Genomic DNA, 21,034 nt, shown 5'->3' with positions numbered 1-21,034 from the left:
CAGAAACCACCTCAAAGCAGCATTTTCTGATTAAGGAGCTCGACAACCCCTGGTAATACAAATAAAAACAAAAGATGAGAGGCAGAGAATACACCACAAAACCACAGTACCTTGGATATACCAGTTGAAATGTTTGCTTGTAACTTGGGAAATAATTCCATTAAAGCCTCTTCCGAAAGTGGCCCCCTGCAGCCACATAAGGATAATCTCTGATAATAGAGATCAGCCAACAGCAACACAGACGGCTCCAAAGGAAACGTTCTGCAACGAGATATTTATTAGACCCCAAGTGTGCCACACACCCCAAAGAAGTCAGGCTATACTAAAAACCACAGAAGATTATCACTGACGGAAATATAAGACCGAACAGGTAAAAATTATATGTGGACATTTAGCATCACTTAAGACATGAAGAATCTGAGGCTCAGCAATAGTGAGTCACAAGCTCAAGGACACACAGCCAAGTGGAGGCAGAGACAGGATTATAATACTGTATTGTGACTAAAGTCCAATGCTGTCTTTTCAGCAATAAATGACAATGACATATGAGAGGATATGTAATATTTGTGGGGTGTTTTCCATGTGCTAGGCACTGAGTTATGAGGGAAGAGGTACAGAGCAGGGGCTGCCACACCAGCTCTGGGGTAGGGTAGTCAGCCCATCCCCATCAGAGATGGAACCCCAAATAAGCCACTTAACCACTGTGTACTATCCTCCAACAAATATGTATTGAGTGTCTACCATGTACCAGTGACTTTTCCTAGATATAGCAGGAAACCATGGAAAAAGTCCCTTTTTCTAATAGCAGAATGTAGCCCACAAGTAAATAATTAATGACAGTGGTGAGGATGGTGGACAAAAACAAATTGGGGAAAGGAGGCTGGACTGAGAAGACTGGTGTGGGGGAGAGGGGGAGGGTGAGGGGTGGTCACGGAAGGCAGAAACTGAAGAAGTCAAGAAGTGAGCTGCAGGACACCTGGAAGAAAAGCATTCCAGGCACAGGGAACAGCAATGCTAATTCCCAGATAGGTGTGCCTGCCTCTGTGAGCAGAATTGAGGCAGCCACTCCAGCTGGAACAGACAGAACGAGGAGTGATGGGGGATGAGGTCAGAAGCCAGGGCTAAGATTACAGAGCCCCAAGGAACACCGTGAGGACTGTGGACTTCATCCCACGGGAGCTGGATACCATGAGTGCAGGGTTTCTCAATAGTGGCTCCACTGTCGTGTGGACCAGGGACTTCGTTGTAGGCCCGTCCTGTGCTCTGCAGGACGCTCCTCTACCCACCAGACCCCACTGGCAGCCCCCAGTTGTGACAATCAAAAAGTCTCCAGAATTGCCCCTGGCTAAAATTCAGTGTCAGAGGGTTGTTGGCAAAAGAGTGACATGTACTCTTTCAACTGAAAAGAACTGCTGTTGATGGGTACAAAACAGACAGCAGCAGGGCCAGGATGGAAGCAAGGAACCTTGTTAGGAAGCTACTGTCGTCATCAGATGAGAGATGGTGGTTCCCAACAGGGCAGCAGTGGGTACTGAGCACCTAGGAGTCTGGACTTAATTAAGAACGTTTTTTGGGTTGTGCTGGGTCTTCACTACTGCACGGACTTTTCTCTAGTTGCAGAGAATGGGCTACCCTAGCTGTGGTGCGCAGGCTTCTCATTACGGTGGCTTCTCTTGTGGAGCAACAAGCTCTAGGGCATGCGGGCTTCAGTAATTGCAATTTCCGGGCTCCAGAGCACAGGCTCCAGAGCACAGGCTCAGTAGCTGTGGCTCACGGGCTCAGTTGCTCCACAGCATTTGGGACATCCCCATATCAGGGGATCAAAACTGTGTCTCCTGTATTGGCAGGCGCATTCTTTATCGCTGATCCACCAGGGAAGCCCCTGAATTTATTTAAGAGCTCTAATTCTCCCATATTATAATGTGAACAGTACCTCCAGTTCAGGGAGTTGTGAAGATTGCATTAATTAACATACAGAAAGTACTCAGAAGAGAGACCAGCACAAAATAAAAATACAATAAATGAAATTTGCATAGTTATCACTGCACTCAGGGTTTGATTCAATCTCTAGAAGGGATATACTGCTATTCCTTTTTGAGAATAAAGTGGAGATGAACTAACTCAAGGCTATCGAGCTGGTAAGTAGTAGAGACAAGGTTCAAATCCAGATTGTCGTGGCTGTGAAACCTCTGGCTTAACCAACAACCAGCCCACATCAGCACATAGGCCTCCACCTACAACTTTTACAACTGGAGTTTTCATCGCCACCCTCCAAGCTGATCCATTCCTGTTAGAGGTTTCCAGACCTCCAAGGCTAAGAGCACCTGCCTGGGAGACCAGCTGGCCTTCTGCAGAGGACAGACAAACCCTACTCTGTTATGAGTGCCTTTCTGTTTCAAAACCTCCACAGATGCCTTAAATTCTTCCCACTGAAGAACACAGTGTAAGAACTTTGATGATTTTAAAGAAACTGTGGTTAGGGGGCAACATATGTAATATGATAAGTAGGATGACAGCAAATTCTCTCCTTAAAGGAATTTAAGGCAATTCAATTAACAGTAGAGACAGGGCTGCCTTGCCCAGATTGTATTATTGCAGTAAATCTCCAAACTGGTCTCTTTTATCCTCCTTCAATCTCTTCTCAATATAGCAGCTGGAGTGATCCTGCTTCAGCCTGAGTCACTCCCCTATCAAAAAAAAAAAAAAACAAACCCAGGGCTTTCCCTTTCACTCTGGAGTAAAAGCCCAGGCCCTGCGATGGCCAGAGGTCAAGCTCTGCCCGCCACCTCCACCTCGCCTACTACCACTCCTAGCTCCGCTCAGTGACAGTGGCTCCCTGATGCTCTAGTCAGGCACTTGCATGGAGCCCCAGCACTCACATCTCCCCCAGGCCCCCGACATCCCCATGGCTTACTCCCTTACTGCTTCTGCGATTCTGCTCAAATGCCCCCTTCTTCGTAAGGACTTCCCTAGTTAAAAATCCTATTGTTCCCAACCTCCAGACTCGCCCTATCCCAACTCTACTACTGTCCAACAGGCTACATATTTTAAAATATGTAGTTGACTAGTGTGTTAGCACCATGACGGCAGGGAATTTTGTGTTTCATATACTGTGTCTCCCAGTGCCCAGAATAGGGTTTGGTATATGAGAAAAGCAGTAACTATTTATTGAATGAAGTAAATGAACAAATATATTTTTAAAAGCATGGAGATAAATTGGATTAGACTCTGGAAACGGAAGCAAACTACAAGAATTTCAAACGGCCTGATTTTTAGAAGTGGTGCTAAGCTGAATGGCTCCCAGTAATGGCCCTGTGTTACGACTCAAATCAAAATAAACTTAAGAGACCAAAAACTGAATTGTTTGGTATATAGTGAAGGACCACAGGGGAGTTTGCTAAATGTGTAAAGCTGAGAAAGATGGTGAAAGCAGCAGAAATGTATATGCTGGAACCACTGTGCAATGTCATGTGACTGACATTATATACCCACAACACTCTGTGATACTATAAATTTACATGCACAATACAATACCTTTTACAAAGATGAATCATCTTTAAAGACTGTATCTGAAATGTTCTTATTTTAACTGAAGTATTTAAATTGATAATAAATTTGCTATGTGAATACAGCTCAGGTAAAAAACAGATCCAAGATTTCACAAACACAGAAGCCTTTATATCTGATTCATCATTAAGCTAAATGGAAGATATGTCTACTCACAATACTAAGTTCTTCACCCGCTCCACAGGAACCAAACGAAGAAGTTCAGAAGATTCTTCCAAACCTAGCAGAGTATTTACAGCTTGACAAAGAACAAATAAGTTTCCTAAAGGCAGAAAAACAGGCGAGACCACATTATTTATTTCTTTGATACAATAACTATCAGACCTCTCATTTATCTACCACTTGGTATTTATACAGAGCTCCTAAATTAAAGTGAATCTGTGCCTTCTAAAGGATTTTCTGTCAAATGTCAGAATATAACAGAAAGGAACTGAAAGAGGTTTCAAGTCTTTAACTTTCTTAAGAGAAAAATATATTCAGAAATAGAGAGTAAAAATATATGTTCCCTTCAACTGAGATGAGAAAATTCAATGGTTCTACTGACTGGCATTATCAAAATTACAACTTTTGAGGAGAACAGACTTAGACTTTCTAAAAGCTAAGAAATTATCTTTGTATAAAACTCAAGTTGATTTCATGACTCCAATTTGTAAGAAATCACATATCTAATGGCTACCATCTATAATCCACTCAATTTATGTTAGTTAGATAATCATCTAAATCTAGATCAAAGGTTGGCAAACTATGACCCCCAAGTCAGACTGTGTAGGTAGTCTGGTTTTACATGGAGAAGGCAATGGCAACCCTGGTTTTATATGGGCAACAAAATGAGAATGCTTTTCCCATTTTTAAAGGGTTGTTTAAAACAACAAATAAACAGAATATGCCACAAAGACTGAAGACTGAACGTGGCCCACAAAAGCTAAAATCTTTACCGTGTGGTCCTTTACACAAAAAAATTGCTGACCTCTGCTCTAGCCTTAGAACAAGGCTATCCAGTAGAACCTTCCGCAATGGTAGAAATACTCTATACATGTGCCAATGTGTAGCCACAATCCAATATGGCAGTCACTAGCCACACGTGGCTACTGAGCACTGGAAATTCTCTAAACATGTCTGTTTAGTATCTAAATAGATACTAAACACAGAACATAGTACATTAATATTTAAATGAGTGACTACCATATATACAGATTAGGAAAAAAAATACTGAGCTAGAATAAAACAAAATACCTACTTTTATTTATTTTTTAATTGTAGCAAAATTTTAATACTTACCTTCTTTTGATCAAAATGCTTACTTTTAAACTGCTGTTATCAGGGAGTAGGGAGAGATGGACAGGTATACAACAGGAATGGTGTTTGGGACAGGGCAATCTAATTCTCCCTGGATGAGTCGAAGGCCTTCCTAGAGATACTGTGCTGGCATTGTTTTGAAAGCTAAGTAAGAGTTCACTGAATGATGACAGACCTAGAAAGGACTCCAGGCAGAAGGGACACATATGTAAGGGTAGCTGGAGCGGGTACAAGAGAGTGTCTTGCTCAGAATAAGTAAATGCTGAAGGACAAGTGTACACTGGGGCTGGACTGGGCACAGAAGATGCGAAGAAGACACAAGCTGGTACTCGAAGTTGGATCTCATTTCTTTGACAGTAGCATTACTGAATTTACTGAATTTACTCAGGCAAATATTCAGACCATCCTGACCTGATTACGAGGTGGAGCCCTCGTAATTACATCTCAGCCTCTTTCTTCCCTATTTATACTCAGGGGGGTTCTGCCAGAATACAATGACGGTACTATTCTCTGGTACCCATGTGTTTACAGTTCCTCTGGGTGTGCCAGGAAAGACAGACAAGAGAACAAATGGTGATTGTAACTGACCTTTTCCAAAGCTCCCTCTGTCAACAGTCATGAAGAGTGACTCGATGAAGTAGGTGACTAGTGGTATCACCTTCTCTTTCTCCAGGGGCCTGTCCAAGAAGTGGAGAGAAAAACGGAAACACTCAAACTGGCATTCAACAACTTTTTCATGAAATAGCAAAAAAATGACTAATAAATATTTTCATCAGTTTGCTAAAATACTTTTCACAATTTAACACAGTTGATTTTCTCACCTAATATGAGGTAACACAACAAGGGCCGCCCAAGAACATGAAAGGTAAGTAGTATCTTGATTCGGGGGTGACTGAATTATAGATAAAAGATGTTCCAACACTGAGATCTGTTCCTTTCCTTCCTTGGATTTCGTCTTCTTCTGCCTTATATAGGATCTGAAAGAAGAAAAGATGAATATTTAAAATAAGAAAGGAGATAATTGCTTTTGCCCTCTGAAATTCAAAATAAAATTGGTTCCTCCACTGATACTATGTATAAAATAGACAACTAGTGAGAACCTACTGTATAGCATAAGGAACTCTACTCAGTGTTCTGTGGTGACCTAATTAGGAAGGAAATCCAAAAAAGAGGGAATATATGTATACATACAGCTGATTCACTTTGCTGTACAATAGAAACTAACAACATTGTGAAACAACTATACTTCAATTAAATTAATTTTTAAAAATTGGTTCCTTTCCATGTGTGGAGATTAGCAGAGAGGAGGGAATTGGTGCTGATGGTTGAATACAAATAACTAAACAAATGTGACTCATTTACTGATTTTCAGTGACAAGGTTTTTTTCAAATCCATTGGTTCTGCTTTCTATTTCTATTTTAATTTGCTTCATAACTTGCAAAGCAAGTCTCTTCCAGTTTTAGGTATTATTTCTGAATTTGAACTACTGATGGACAAGTGTTTAAGGTAATTTATTGGCATGAACTGACTTCTTCCATCGCCCCCTTTCCTTTTTATCATGATAAAATGATTAAGGGGCTTCCCTGGCGGCTCAGACCGTATTAGAAGTTACTTCCTCTGCTGCTTTAATCTGGTAACTGTTTACTCAATGATATTTTCTGACATGACACTCAGTTTTAGGTACCTGTTACTTTGGCAGTATTTTTGTTTACCAATGAACTCTACCTCAGTCTTATTTCAAAGACAGAATCTAACAGAAAGGAAAGTCAAAGAAGCAATAAATAAAATGATCTGCTATTATAATTTATCCTTCCATGACCAGTCTGGTAAACTTGTTATGAAATTGAAGTAGAATATCAGGTTTTTATTCCTACACCCTTTTATCATTAAAGTTAATGAAAAAGTTGCACTCTGTTTTGTTTCATACTTATCAGGATACTGAATGCTTAGAAACTACGATAGATAAAAACCGAGTTAATTTTATTGGTAATTTCTAAAAGTTGTTTTAGAACTTGTTTATACAGTCTTTCTAGTACTAACCATGACTCAATAATCTGCAAAAAATCTTACAAATAAAAAAAAATGAGATGCTTTATAAAGGTAAGTCATTAGTTGCTATGTCATCCCCCTGCTTTATCACACCTGCCAGTGAGCTCCTCCAATAAAATCCATAATTCTTACCTCATCCTTTAAGGCCTTGGGTGATCTGACCCTTGTCTCCTTCTCTCATTTCCTCTAATTCCACTCTCTTCCTTTCTCGATGCTCTTTACCTGCACAGGCTTTCCTTTAGTTCCTCAAACATACAGGCTTATTCCCATCCTACGGTCTTTGCAGGAACTCTCTTCTCTGTCTGGAAAACCTTCCACCCAGCCTTTCTCGGCCAGGCTGGATCCTTTTACCATTACAATTGGATCAAAGGTCCCCTCTCCAGACAGGACTAGTGCTGTTCTCTATCTACTCTCTCTCGACACCCTGTTTTACTTTTTCTTTTATCACTATCTAAAATTATCCTGTTTATTTACCTGTCTCACAAGCTTGCCCCACTGAGAGTATCATTTCCTCCAAAGAAGCCCTTTTTCATTATTATATCCCAGTGCCTCAAACAGTACCTGATATGATAAGTATTTGTCAAATGACAGAATACATTTATCTTCTGAAGACTCTTTTCACATCTGTTATCTTCTTTAATTTCCACTATAAATTTGTGGATGAAGTGTGACCAGGAATATTCAGACAAAGACAAGTTATTCTACAGGGTGACAGTAATTTTCTTAGTGATGGAAGTTTTCTTACAGAAAGAAAACACAGAACCTGTGGCACTTGCTTTAAGTTAATATGCTTCCATTTATTAGGAATGACAATTTCTACTTGAAAAAAGAGTAAGCAGAATCCTTTCAAATACCTACATAAACTTTGCTTTAACTTCCAAAGAGTATCTATCATTTTTAATAAAACCGAAAAAGTAATCCACAGCCCTTTTAACAATTCAAACAATGCAAAAGTGTATAATCTAAAAGCTAATAATCACATCTTTCTTCCTCTTACCATCCTTCTGATGTAAATAAAGGTAACAGTTTTGTGTATCTTTAGGGAGTTGTCAAATCTCCCCAAACTGACCTTTAGATTTAATATAATTCAAAACAAAATTCCAGCAAGGATTTTTTTGTAGACAAGTTTCTTCTAAAATTTATACAGAAGAAGAAAGGACCAGGAATAGATGAAGCAATTTTGAAAACGAAGAACACAGTGGAAGGATTTAAGATTTCCTGATTCATTTTATTGTAGTAATAAGACAGTGTGGCATCAGAGGAGAAGAGACACATAGATCAATGGAACAGAAGAGACAGCCAGAAAGTCCCACACATTAATGTCCAGCTGATTTTTGACACAGATGCAAAAGAGATTCAATGAGAAAGAAGAGCCTTTTCAACAAATGTTGCCAGAGCAGTGGACATTTAGAGGCAAAAAAGGAAACTTGATCTAAACTTCACACCTTATACAAAAACTAACTCAAAATGGATCATGGACTTAAATGTAAAACATAAAATAAGATTTTAAGAAAAATAGGAGGAAGTACTTAAGAACTACAGCTAGGAAAAAAGTTCTTAGACTCGACATCAAAAGCATTATCCATAAAAGGAAAAGCTGATAAACTGGACCTCGTCAAAATTTAAAACATCTGATCTGTGAAAAATCTTAAATGAAGGAAGATAAGCTACAGACTGGGAGAAAATACTTGCAAAGCAGGTGAAAGGATTTATATCCGAATATATAAGCATTCTTGAAACTCAACAATAAAGAAACAATCACAATCAAGTTAGAAGATGGATCAAGGAAATGAACATATATGTCACTAAAGATGATATGCAGATGGCAAATAAGCATATCAATATCCTTAGCCACTAGGGAAATGCAAATTAAAACCACCATGTAGATATCACTACATCCTACAGAACTGGAAAAACCAAAAAATCAGTGATAATACCAAACGTTGGTGAGGATGCAGAGAAAATGGATCACCTATACTTCTGGAAGGAATGTAAAACGGCACTCAGTTCAGTTCAGTCGCTCAGTCGTGTCCAATTCTTTGAGACCCCATGAACTGCAGCATGCCAGGCCTCCCTGTCCATCACCAACTCCCGGAGTTTACTCAAACTCACAAAACGGCACTACCACTCTGCAAAACTATTTGACAGCTTATCAACCTGAACATGCCCTTATCATATAATCCAACAAGTCTGCTTTTAGGCATTTACCTCAGAGAAATGGAAAGCTATGTACATGAATGTTAATAAGAGCATTATTCATAATAGCCAAAAACTAGGAATAGCATAAATATCTTTCAACAAGTGAATGACTAAACAGACTGCTCCATCCATTACCTTGGAACACTACTCAGGAGCAACACACAGAAATATATTCAAAATAAAAAAGAACGGGTTACTGATGCACACAACTCAGATGGGTCTCAAGGGAATTATGTTGTGTGAAAAAGTCAATCTCCAACGCTGTACAGTATAATTTCATGTATATAATATTCTTGAAATGACAAAAGTGTAAAAACAGAGTGTAAGATTAGTAGTTGCCAAGAGTTAGGGTTGGAATGCAGAGCCGCAGGGTGACTATGGCTACTGAAAGTAGCACCAGAGATCCTTGCAGTGATGGAATAGCTCTGTATCTTGACTCTGGTGGTGGTTGTGAATAGACATGAGATAAAACTGCACAGAACTATATATCCATATACATTTACACACAGAGATGAGTGATGTAAAACTGGTAAATCTGAATAAGGTTGGTGGATTGTACTGATGTCAATTTTCTTGTTGTGATATTGAAATAAGTTTCTGTAAGATGTTGCCACCGGGGGGAAACTACAGGAAAAGTACATGGAACCTCTCTGTTCTGTTTATTATGACCACATGTGAATATACAATTGTTTTTAAAATAAAAGGTTAAGAAAATTAATAGTGACTTCTTTTTTCTACTTACCACGTTCCTGAAGTTAACAACTTAACCTGTTTTTGTACCATTCCACGTGTTCCTATGCTTATATATACTTTCAATTTTAACTTTGCAAAATGTGATGGTATTAGACGTACTCTCCTACAACTTATTTTTTTCACCTAACAATATATCACAGACATTTTTCCAGTTAATACATGTAGATTTTCAGTTTTTACAATATTTTGAATGCATTATTTTTAAATGTAACCCTACCAAGAATATAGGAAATTAGGACTTCAGAACTTACCCTACTGTCTGCTGGGAGAAAAGCAGAGGGTACTTCTCAATCGCCATGGAGCCAGTGGTAGGAGGTGCTGCTTTGTTAAGAATGAGCTTGGCCAAAATGGCCAGAGCTTCATCTCTGACTGCAGCATCATTCGTCAGGAAGCAATTCTCAATATACAAGAGAAAGCTGGGTAGGAAAAGCTAAAAATAAACAAGAAAATCACACTTATTAACAGACATAAATTTCAGAACACCTAATGAAGAGATTATTCTAACACTTCCACAAAGAAAAAAAGATCATAAACAAAGATACCAGACCTCTCTAGAGGAGCAAAGGATGCAAGAAGACAATGGAGCAAGGCCTGAAAAACTGAGGAAGAATGAAAGAATCTAAAATGCTATACCTGGGGTACTGGAGGTATAGAGCGAGGAGATAGAGTGAGGAGACAAGACACTTTCAGATGTACTAAAGCTCAAAATTTTACTACCGTTCACCTTTTCTCAGGAACCTCTGGAGAATGTGTTTCATCAAAATAAGAAAGTGTACTACAATGTAAGAAAGCAAGCTATAGCAAGAGAAAGACATGGGACCCAGGAAACAGGCAAGTCCCAGTATGGCATCTGTGCAGTGCGCAGAGAAAGCAACCCGTTCAGAGTTAAATGGTTCTGGCAAGACTGTCTCCAGAAGAGAAAAGATCTGTTAAATGATCTGCTAATTTGCTGTGTGGAAGGCATTCTACGAGGCTGCTGGAAGACTCGTTGATGAACAGTTTTAAAGAAGCAATTTCCAGTCTTTAAAGAATGAGGCAATTGGAAAAAATGAAAGCGTACACAAAAAAGGAAATGTAAATATAAAATATTCCTTGCTTATAAGGAGTACTCTCAGCCAAAATTTGTGATGTTAACTCTCTATTGAGAAAAGTAGTATAAAAGAATAGAATCCACCTACTCAGGAGGAAGCCTACAGATAAGGACTAAAATTAATGTGTCAAGAAAAAGCAGTATATTCAGATGATTTAAAAATATAAAGTAAATACTAGAAAAAAAAATAGCTAAAAAAAAAAATCATTAGGTGCGCTTGTTCCTGGTGAGGAAGATGGGGGTGGGAATTTTTAGCCCTGTGTGACCTTTCAAACTACATGCATAGGATACTCTGATAAAAATAAGTTATTAAAAAGAAGACCAAAAGGAACAGGGGAGAAGGAAAAGATGCCGCTGCCAAGGAAATCAGAGGGCTATAAAGGGTCCTCACTGGGCAGGAAAGAACAGAGCTAGGACATGTCTAAAGAAGTGGGGTTTTTTTTTTTTTTGGAGACAACCAAAAAATATATATTATTAAAGACCAAAGGGGAAAATGAGAGAAGAGATAGATTTCTATGAAGTACATATTAGGACCACCAGTTTTAAGGAGTAGCAAATGTTTGATGCAGGTGAGGGGAAGAGATAAGCTCAGGATTTGATGACACAGTGTTTTATAACTTCCTAAGTGAAAAGTGTGAAAGTGTTTGTCACTCAGTTGTGTCCAACTCTTTGCGACCCCAAGGACTATAGCAAGCCAGGCTCTTCTGTCCATGGGATTCTCCAGGCTACCGGAGTGGGTAGCCATTTCCTTCTCCAGGGGATCTTCCCAACCCAGGGACTGAACACAGGCCTTCCACACTACAGGTAGATTCTTTACCTTCTGGGCCACCACTACAGGCTATAACTTCCTAAAAGATTACTAAAACCAAATTGGTTACCTATTATAATTTAAAATGCTTAGCATGTGGAATAAAGTTTCACATGTGACTTAGAACTGAAATATAATTGTTTTAAAAAAAAAAAGGAATTAAAAACATCAAATCCTTTCCTATTCCTTTCAAAAAACAAAAATCACAGGATTTTTAAAATTGATCATTTCATCATGACGGAGTCAAATCCAAGACTTAATAATCTCACTCACCTGCTCAAACTGCTTCATAGCAAACATGACTTCTGAAAAATCCAAAATTAAGTGTCTTTCAAAGCTGCTTTCAAAAACCTGTGGCAAAGAATACTAATGTAAGTACAAAGAGAGTACTCTCCCATTCCTGAAAATAAAAACATCCCAAATCTTCAAGTCCTCTAGCTTGCAAGGAGTAAGTAGTGGGATGCTCAATCCAAGTTAAAGTAGTCATGGGAACCAAAAAGAACTGGCCTGCTGAATCTGCCACTGCCAGGTATGAGCCCAGGCACTGGGCCCCCCTACACAGAAAAGAAACGACTAACCAGCATTCTAAGTGCTCGGCCTTCTCCAAAGGGACTTACAGATTCGAAGGGCACTGTACTTCCAGTGATTAACACAGGTGCTCTGCCTAAGACTTGCTCATTCTTTCCCAGCTACGCAGCAACATAAAAGGGCAAGCAACACTTTATCCCTTCTTTGTAACTTTCCACTGCTGCCCTACAAAGAACCTAACTGATTTTTACTTTCAGTCCCACCTCCCTCCACTTCATCTTCTTAACTCACTAAGATGCCAATCTCATTCAATTATTTCCCTGCTTATCGTTTCTCCAGGACCCTCCACTACTTGCAGAGGAAAAAAATCCAACCTAATTTTTCAAAGCCAAGCAGAGCCTTACTGATAGATATCACACTTCCTGTTCCCACAGCCCAGATGGCATAGATTTTTGAACACATCTTTGTTCTTCTCTCTCCTAGAGTTTTTAATCCCTCTTCTGACTGGCAGACTGATATTTAACCTTCAAGGACTACCCAAAATATAAGTCCGTTGAAAAGCATTTACTGTTCCACAATCCCAGACAGAATTGACCTTTACGTTTCATTTCAGTTCAGTTGCTCAGTCGTGTCCGACTCTTTGCAACCCCATGAATCGCAGCACACCAGGCCTCCTGTCCATCACCAACTCCCGGAGTTCAATGTGACACAAATGTTGACAGACTGATTCAACAGATTTTAACTATATACTACCAGGACCCCACCTCCCTAAAAAAAATCACAGGGGAAAAAAAACCAAAAACTGTCCATCCTACCATATCTAGTCCATAGCCTGCACTTGGTTAAGTAAATATTTGTTCAGGTGAATATTTGCTGAGCAGATTTAGCTTTTATCACATTTGTTTTATTTCCAATACAGCATGTGATTCACATCTCCTTAACAAGATTATAAATTCCCTGAAGGCAGAGCCTTTGCCAGGCTTCACTGGTATTCCCCTGAAGGCTTACTCAATGCTAAACATATTAACTACTTGATTAATATTTGCTGAAGTAAATTACTTTTTCTATGGTTTCTCTGATGAGGGTCTCTGGCAAGGAAACATTTTCGCCTAGGATCAAAGCAGAAACTACACCCAAGAGCGTCTCCCGGCAAGATGTAGAGAGATGGGCTGTCTGTAATGTTTGAGACAAGACCTGTAAAACAAAAGGGAAAACAATGCACACTTAGCAGTCAGCTTCTAACAAACATGCTCTAAGCAAACTAAGTTGGGAACTTACTTTACAAACATCAACAGGTTTGGTTATCTTTGATCCATTTCCATGTTTTACAAGTATCAGGTATGTTTCTAACAACCTTTTAATCTGTTCAGAACTTTCACCACAATTAGTTTCCGTTACTTTTGTATGTAGATCCAGGAGTGATTCCTGCAAACAAAGAATTTAAGAGAGAAAAACTATCAACTATCAAACTCATCTGTTAATGAAAATATTATGTGAAGCCACTCAAATTTTCACATTTTTTTGCTTTGAAAGAAAAAGACACCTTTATTGGGAGCCACTAATGATAAGTACGAACGTTACTCCCATCCAAGTACTAACCAGGGCTGATCTTGCTTAGCTTCTGAGATCAGATGAGATTGGGTGAGTTCAGGGTGGTGTCGCCATAGACATAACCACAAACGTTTCTGAGTGCACTGTTTCAAGTTCTTAACAAGTATTTCCTCACCATCCTCACAGGTAGAGAATACTATACTCTTAGTTACCAGATGAAAAGACTGAGGACTAGACACTTAAATAAGTTTCCTAAGTCACAGGAGCAGTAAGTGACAAAGCCAGTATGCAAAGAGGCCATCTGGCTCCAAAGCCTCTGCTCTTATCCACTATGCTCTACTGCACGCATCTCAAGATACTGAAAGCAAGTAAAAATATTAGTACAAGGGGTAGATGGAAGGAAAATCCTAGTTAGTGTGTAAAATGATAAAAACAATTATAAAATATAATCTCCAGCAGAAGAAGGAGATTCTAAGCTAAGAACAACAGCAATCAACTCTTGGACTCCTAGTTACACACAAATACTTAAAAACCACAACTCACTTGCAAACATTCAAAGAATATTCCAAAATGTTCCTTGTAGATATAGAGTGCAGTGGATTTGACCATGTTTTTGAGTGTTTCTCCAACTAAAATCCATGGAAGTTGAGCTTCTGTTTCTGTAACTGGTCCGAGCTTTTGCAAAATTAGCTTTATTGCCTGTGGAAATCCAAGAGTCATGAAAATGAATATGTATACTCTTAGTCTCAAGTATTTCACTGTTATTTCCACTCTTGATTATTCTCCACTCTGATCAAGCTATCTTAAAATCTGATTCAGGATTATCAAGGATATGACAGTTTTGGTGGTTAACTATGTGTCCCAAAAGAATTTCAAAACTAGGATTAGGAATTTTATCATACAACTGCCCACCTCCATCACCCTCGCTCACTGATCAATTTATGTTACCTTCCAGCATGCAGGATGAAAAACAGAGCAGTGATTTTTTTACATGAGAAATACCTAATAACCCAGGGCCTATATTAAGTAAGCACTGCTTTTAAAGCCCTAATGCTCCCCAAATGTTTTCTATTTACTCTACGTAATCCTCTCTCTGAATCACCTGTGTATATCTCATCCATTTCCTTTTTTATCCTTTTCACAAAGACTCAAGGAACTCCTCTAGCTTATTTACCTTCTCTGTGCAAGAGTGAAACATATTTCTAACTCCTTTGCACATTTCAAAGAGCAACTGTCCAACGCCTTCTACTTTTTCTGGATGTTCATCAAGATCAAGAAACATTAAATTGAAAAGTGCATTTTTATCAGAAACCTAAAACACAAAATGCAAACAGAAAACTGCATTTACAACATAAACATATCCAAAAGAATTATTATTATTTGCTATTCTACAGATTTATATTTAAATGTAATAAGTAAAAAAATTCTGAAAAGAAAAGACACTTGCAATGATTTCAAACTACTGCGAGAGTACAGTAACATTTGTAATGTTACACAGGAGTGATTAATTCATTGGTATAATATGAAGGTATGTACCAAGAAAAACTATGTAAGGCAACATTCTATCTTTTATGAGTATAAAAGAAATTTAATAGCAATGATTTTATTATAAAAACTCTTATAAAAACAAAAACAAATGACACTATACAATCAGTTGCTTATAGGAAACTATTATAAAAATCCCTGTTAATCTCACTGTTCATGTATAGACTGACATGAATTAGAGAATGTATATACACCAAATAACAACAAAAGAAACAACCAAATTATTTCACATTAGTAAGCAAAAACAACCTTATGATGAGATAACCTCAAAACAGTAACAGGTTTCCATTTACATATATATATGTCAGTCCATAATAACCATATTGTAAAAGATATTGCCTTCTGTTCATCAGATTCTTGAGGATTAATGAGCAATAAACATACAATTATCAAACTAACCTTTCTCATCAAAAAAGTAAAGCTTTCAGCAGCAAAATTTCTTATATGTAGCTTTTTATGAGCCAGAAGTGTACTATACATGCTATAAATGAGAAAATAAGACATTTAATTAATCATTTAATAAAGATGTATTAATAGTACATGTCAATTATGTTCTTAATACTATGCAAGGAATGCAAGGAAGGTATAATAAAATAAGCAGTTTAAAATCTCATTTGATTACATGACACTCACATGTCAAATGGAGACTGAAGGTAACAGACATTAAAAGTTCTAGGATTGGTTGTTGTCAGTATCAATAAAAACTGCCTGGACTTCCCTGGTGGTGTAGGGGATGAAGAATCTGCCTGCCAAAGTAGGGACATGGGTTCCATTCCCGATCCGGGAAGATTCCACGTGCTACGGAGCAACTTAGCCCCTGTGCCGCAACTACTGAAGCCCACGCACCTAGAGCCTGTGCTCCCACGCACTGAAGCTAGAGAGCAGCGCCTGTTTGCCACAACTGGAGAAAGCCTGTGTGCAGTAACAAAGGTCCAGTGTGGCCAAAAACTAAACAAATAAAAACTTCCCTTGACCAAAAGACAAAAACTTAACACAACTTAAACGCTAAAAACTATCATTGTAGAAGAGGATCACTCTTCTGAGGGGCTTCGAGCACACAGTTGTTTCCACAGAGGAAATCTCATGTTCGACAAGTGCATATTGCTTTTGCTCTCAAAGCTGACACAGATGGCGAACAGGACTGACCGTAGAAGGGCATGAGAAATCTTTTGGAGATGATGGAAACATTCTTAAACTGGATTGTGGTGATCGTTGCATAACTTTATAAATTTACTAAACAGCACTGAATTATATACAAAATAAAATTTTAAAGCAAAAAAAAAAAAAAAGAAAAAAAGAAAAACCTATATGAGAGAAAAGGGTTACCTGTATATATTGGACATGTCTTTCACCATCAGTCTCCAAAGGTACTTGTACAGATATGACAGAGAGGTGAAAGCCCATTCTAACAACTCCGTGTCCTGAGTCTCCAGGATTGAGGTGATGGTCAGAAAAAAATCCTGAAAATGGGGATAGAAGTCTGTCTGCAGATCTCGTGCCAACTGTACAACCAAACTGGATGAAAAAAATAAAGGAGGTAACTGATTCTGAGACATGAAGATCAAAAACCGAACACTACAAATCTAGTTCACAAATGAAAACCAATCGCCTATGATGAAAGGATTAATTGAACCTTCTAAACCAAGTCTCAAGAGAAGTATAAAATTTTTCATGTTTTAAGAGTTGAGCAAAGAAATCAGGCTACAGCAAGAAGATACATTCTATCACAAGTTACGGTCAATCATCCCAAAACTGTAAAAAATCAGGTTCTTATAAAAGTAGAGAAAGCAAAACAGTATATATCCCTAAGATTCTGCTTTACAGTAATGTACCAATATTTTAATCTAACAACAATAAAAAAAGGTAAATTCTTGCTTCTACATTACAAACACCAGATCTAAAGCACATGTAGCTATAAAGCAACCTTTCTTAAAATTCAGATAAATGTTGTCACCTTTTTCTCAACATGCTACTTACTCCAAAAGGGGTTGATAGGCATAACTGTTCTTGATTTGCAGGTGAGTCTTCAAACTCTGAACTATCTCATTTTGATGATACACCAGCTGATTGAATGACTGGCATTTGTCAATAACTTCTTTGTAAAATTTCCCTGGGTAGGGGGAAAAAAAAAAGTTCTACTTTTCTATCACACCACTCTTTAGCTGTTTTGACCATATTCAGTGCAAATGACAGGTGAATAAAATAGAAACAAAACAGAAAATACCAAAGTGTTCCGTCAGGTTCAATTCTCTCCACTTCAGCAGACCCTCAAAAAAGTAGGTTTCAACTTCCTGCCAAGATTAAAGCAGTCCATCAATCAGACAACTCAAAGAAAAACTATAATCAAGGTAAATAAGAATAAAGATACATTAATATTTTAAGACAATGATGATAGACAAGAGTTGAAAAACTCTTCTTAGTTTTTTTTTAGCAAAGGGCATTAACACATCTTAAAAAGCAATCAGGTATACAATATGGGCAGCAGATTTAAACATACGCAATAGTCACATTTAAAAAAAAACTTTTTATTTTTCTCACAATTTTAGGCCAAGAAAAATGTTGACTCTTACAGTTCTTTCATTCTGCTTTTGGAAATATGAATTGCTACACTCTTACAGAGAAGTAATCTGGCATTTCTATTAAAATTAAAAACAGGTATGTCCTTTGACCCAGCGCTTCCATTTTTGGAGATATTCTTATAAAATTTGTGAATATATAAGTATAAAGATGCTCATTCAGCTTTATTGTGTGTGGGGGGGAATATAAAAAAGCCTAAATATCCAACAATAGGAAAATGGTTGGCATATACCTTATGGTCTACACATAAGATGATATACCATGTGTCTATCAAAAAAATTATATCTATTACTGAATTAGAAGGACGTTGACAGTATTTTTTCAAAGTGAGAAAAGCAGGTTTTATAGTGAGGAATATGGTAGGAACCAATTTTTCTTAAGAGAAAAAAAACAAAAACAAAAAACCTCTTTAAGTGTTTGCACATATTTATATGAAACTAAAGTTCTTACTTAGATGACTACCAAATCATCAAAAATGGTTGCCCTGACTCCAGTCATGCTCTTTCCTCCACATTAAAGCCAAAGAGATCTAAAACTTACACTTGGATCATGTCACACACTCCCCTGCCTTATAATCCTAGAATGATTCAGGATAAATTCAAACTTAGCTGGATATGAAGTTTTTCATGGTCCTTGATTATCTCTTCAGCATTATCTTTCACCAGCTACCCCTTTCACCCATTCACAGTTACCATCAACACAAACACCCCACATCCAATTATAAGCGCACCAAAATGCTTTGCAGGTTCTTGAATGTGACATGCTCTCTTTAGCCTCTATTCCTTTACAAAGGTTTCTTTGTCAGCCTGAATCAGCCTTTCCTGCTTTCTTTGCCACGCTAAAACCCACAGAAACAAGACTCAATTCACGTAACACTTTGCCTACTTAACCTTTTTTGACACCTCACTTTACACTCCTAACGAATCTTGGTTAGGCTCCCTTCACTGTGAGCTCCCAAAGTATTATGTGCCTACCTAGATAACATCACTTAGCTGAACTCACATATTGGTAACACTGAATTCACATATTAGAGACAAGGCATTCAAAGTGACAGTGAGCAGAGCCTGACTAGAGTCAAGCGAAAAACTGTAAAAACTGAGGCTGAATCCCAAGTTGATGGCATGTTATAAAAATGTTGGTAGAGAAATGATGCGGTGATTTTTGAATACAGTTATGGCTGAATTTCAGCATGGTCAGAAACGGAAAAAAGTTATATGGTCAAGCCCCCCTTTTTTTAAATAAAGGAGGAAACTAAGCCCTAGTAAAGTAACTTGCTCAAAATCGCTTTATTTATTTATTTTTTAATTTAATTTTATTTTTAAACTTTACAATATTGTATTAGTTTTGCCAAATATCGAAATGAATCTGCCACAGGTATACATGTGTTCCCCATCCTGAACCCTCCTCCCTCCCCATACCATCCCTCTGGGTCGTCCCAGTGCACCAGCCTCAAGCATCCAGTATCGTGCATTGAACCTGGACTGGCAACTCGTAAAATCTCTTTAAAACTGTAGTTTCAGGAATACAGATCTGCAGCAGGGCTCAGAATGCATAAGGGAAGGGAGAGACTGGAGTCAGAGGCCACCTGAGAATCCAGTCAATTTCCTAACATCATCCAATAGAACTTTTGCAATGATGGAAAATGTTCCATATCTGCATTTGGTCAACATGGTAGCAACTAGCCACATACAGGACTGAGCACTAGAATTTTTTATTTAATTCTATCTAATCTGCCAAGTGTGGCTACTGTTTGAGACAGCACAGGTCTAATGCATTTCACGTTCATAAAAGAATGGCTTGAGAAATAATTCACGTCTCAGACTGAAAAACCAACTATGAGTACTTGAAGATCAGCTAATTTAACATTCTCTTACCTCGTCATAGCTTGCAGTTCTATCAATCCGGTGAATAATGTCGATATTCACATTCCCCAGTCGCTCAGCAAATGTAAGAAACTGAAGAGGAGGAGTATATTTAAAATACATTATCATTTTATACGTTTCACATCTTGAATATCTGTTTTAGTGCTATATAATCATATGTTGACAATTTCCTTGTGAAAGTATAAAGTTTAAAGCTTCCATACGCCGCCTCATGTTCTATCATTAGAAATGATGATACGCTTCACTTTCAATTTCAGACTTCTATTTTCAATCAATCATAAAATGTATAACTGAGTTTTACAACTAGAAGTAGACATCACTGATGAATCACAAAAGACAACTTTAAACAAACTGAACGGGCGTTAAACAAATGCACTGCACTACTATAGGAAGAAAATGAAATATTTCTATGAGTGTATTTGCAAAATGTTTAAAATCAAATTCCCCGGCTAGACTGTGTTAAAAGACAGCAATGTAGCCTCGCTAGATCTACTGCTAGGTTTCATTCATACCCTGCTGCAAGCACAGAATCCGGCGAAGTCGTTTCACCAACTGTATTTTTAAATATACACAGACCTACGGTTGTGGAGGAACAAAGAAACCCTCAAGAAACAAACAGAAAGCGGTGTTATCAGCCAGAAGCTGTAAGTCACTTACCTCCTCCACCGACCCGCCTCCCCAATTCGGTCTTCAAGGATAAAAGAGCAAAAATAAATTCCTAACCGGTTAGTCTGTGATACTGAATTTAATTCTGGTCTGAAAGGACCTCTCAAGCAGGCCAGACCCCACAAACCATAGCGGAAATCTGGAGTTCGGGTTTCCTTCCCCATCCCATTATTTACTACGCCAGGAGAGAGGAAGGCTCGTTTGCCAGAGCCTCCGGACAGGAGACTCCCGCTCGGTCCGCAGCACGGTACTCCTAGAATCCCGCTCAGAATCAGGCCCCCCGGCAAGTTCCCTCGCTCACCCGGTACGTGTTCTCGGTCTTGTGGGAAACCGGCTTTGGCTTCATGGCTGCAGAGGGGCAGCGGCCCGCGAAGATCTCGGGAAGGGTCGAAGGGATGCTACAGGCTGTAGAGAAGGAAACGTGGTTCACACACTTGCACTCCCACGTACTTAGACTATCTCACGTGCGACTTGAGTTAGTGGGGGCCGCCATATTGGAAACGGGGAGGAGCCTGGGCGGA

General features: G+C 38.5%; 1 protein-coding gene across 2 annotated transcripts in view; it reads right to left on the bottom strand.

The window, feature by feature from the left end:
- The window catches only part of UTP20 (UTP20 small subunit processome component), an 86,387-nt gene extending 65,364 nt beyond the window's left edge, over positions 1–21,023 (bottom strand). Inside the window, exons 1-16 of one of the 2 annotated variants that reach the window (XM_061417059.1) lie at positions 20,815–21,023; positions 19,839–19,919; positions 17,612–17,678; positions 17,365–17,497; positions 16,714–16,902; positions 15,787–15,868; positions 15,017–15,154; positions 14,386–14,541; positions 13,570–13,716; positions 13,351–13,485; positions 12,037–12,114; positions 10,117–10,295; positions 5,685–5,840; positions 5,452–5,540; positions 3,724–3,829; positions 111–261 (exon numbers count right to left, since the gene is read on the bottom strand). In XM_061417059.1, the coding sequence (XP_061273043.1) occupies positions 111–261; positions 3,724–3,829; positions 5,452–5,540; positions 5,685–5,840; positions 10,117–10,295; positions 12,037–12,114; positions 13,351–13,485; positions 13,570–13,716; positions 14,386–14,541; positions 15,017–15,154; positions 15,787–15,868; positions 16,714–16,902; positions 17,365–17,497; positions 17,612–17,678; positions 19,839–19,919; positions 20,815–20,859 (1,932 nt within the window). In that variant the 5' untranslated portion in view covers positions 20,860–21,023. Of the gene's footprint in view, positions 1–110; positions 262–3,723; positions 3,830–5,451; positions 5,541–5,684; positions 5,841–10,116; positions 10,296–12,036; positions 12,115–13,350; positions 13,486–13,569; positions 13,717–14,385; positions 14,542–15,016; positions 15,155–15,786; positions 15,869–16,713; positions 16,903–17,364; positions 17,498–17,611; positions 17,679–19,838; positions 19,920–20,814 lie in introns of those variants that run through there. The other variant, XM_061417062.1, reaches the window with a different exon arrangement.
- Positions 21,024–21,034: the final 11 nt, after the last annotated feature.

The sequence above is a fragment of the Bos javanicus genome, chromosome 5, assembly GCF_032452875.1.
Source record: "Bos javanicus breed banteng chromosome 5, ARS-OSU_banteng_1.0, whole genome shotgun sequence".
In the NCBI taxonomy this organism is placed as follows: domain Eukaryota; kingdom Metazoa; phylum Chordata; class Mammalia; order Artiodactyla; family Bovidae; genus Bos; species Bos javanicus.
Note: the sequence above shows the minus strand (reverse complement) of the source record. Positions and strands in the feature narration are given on the sequence as shown.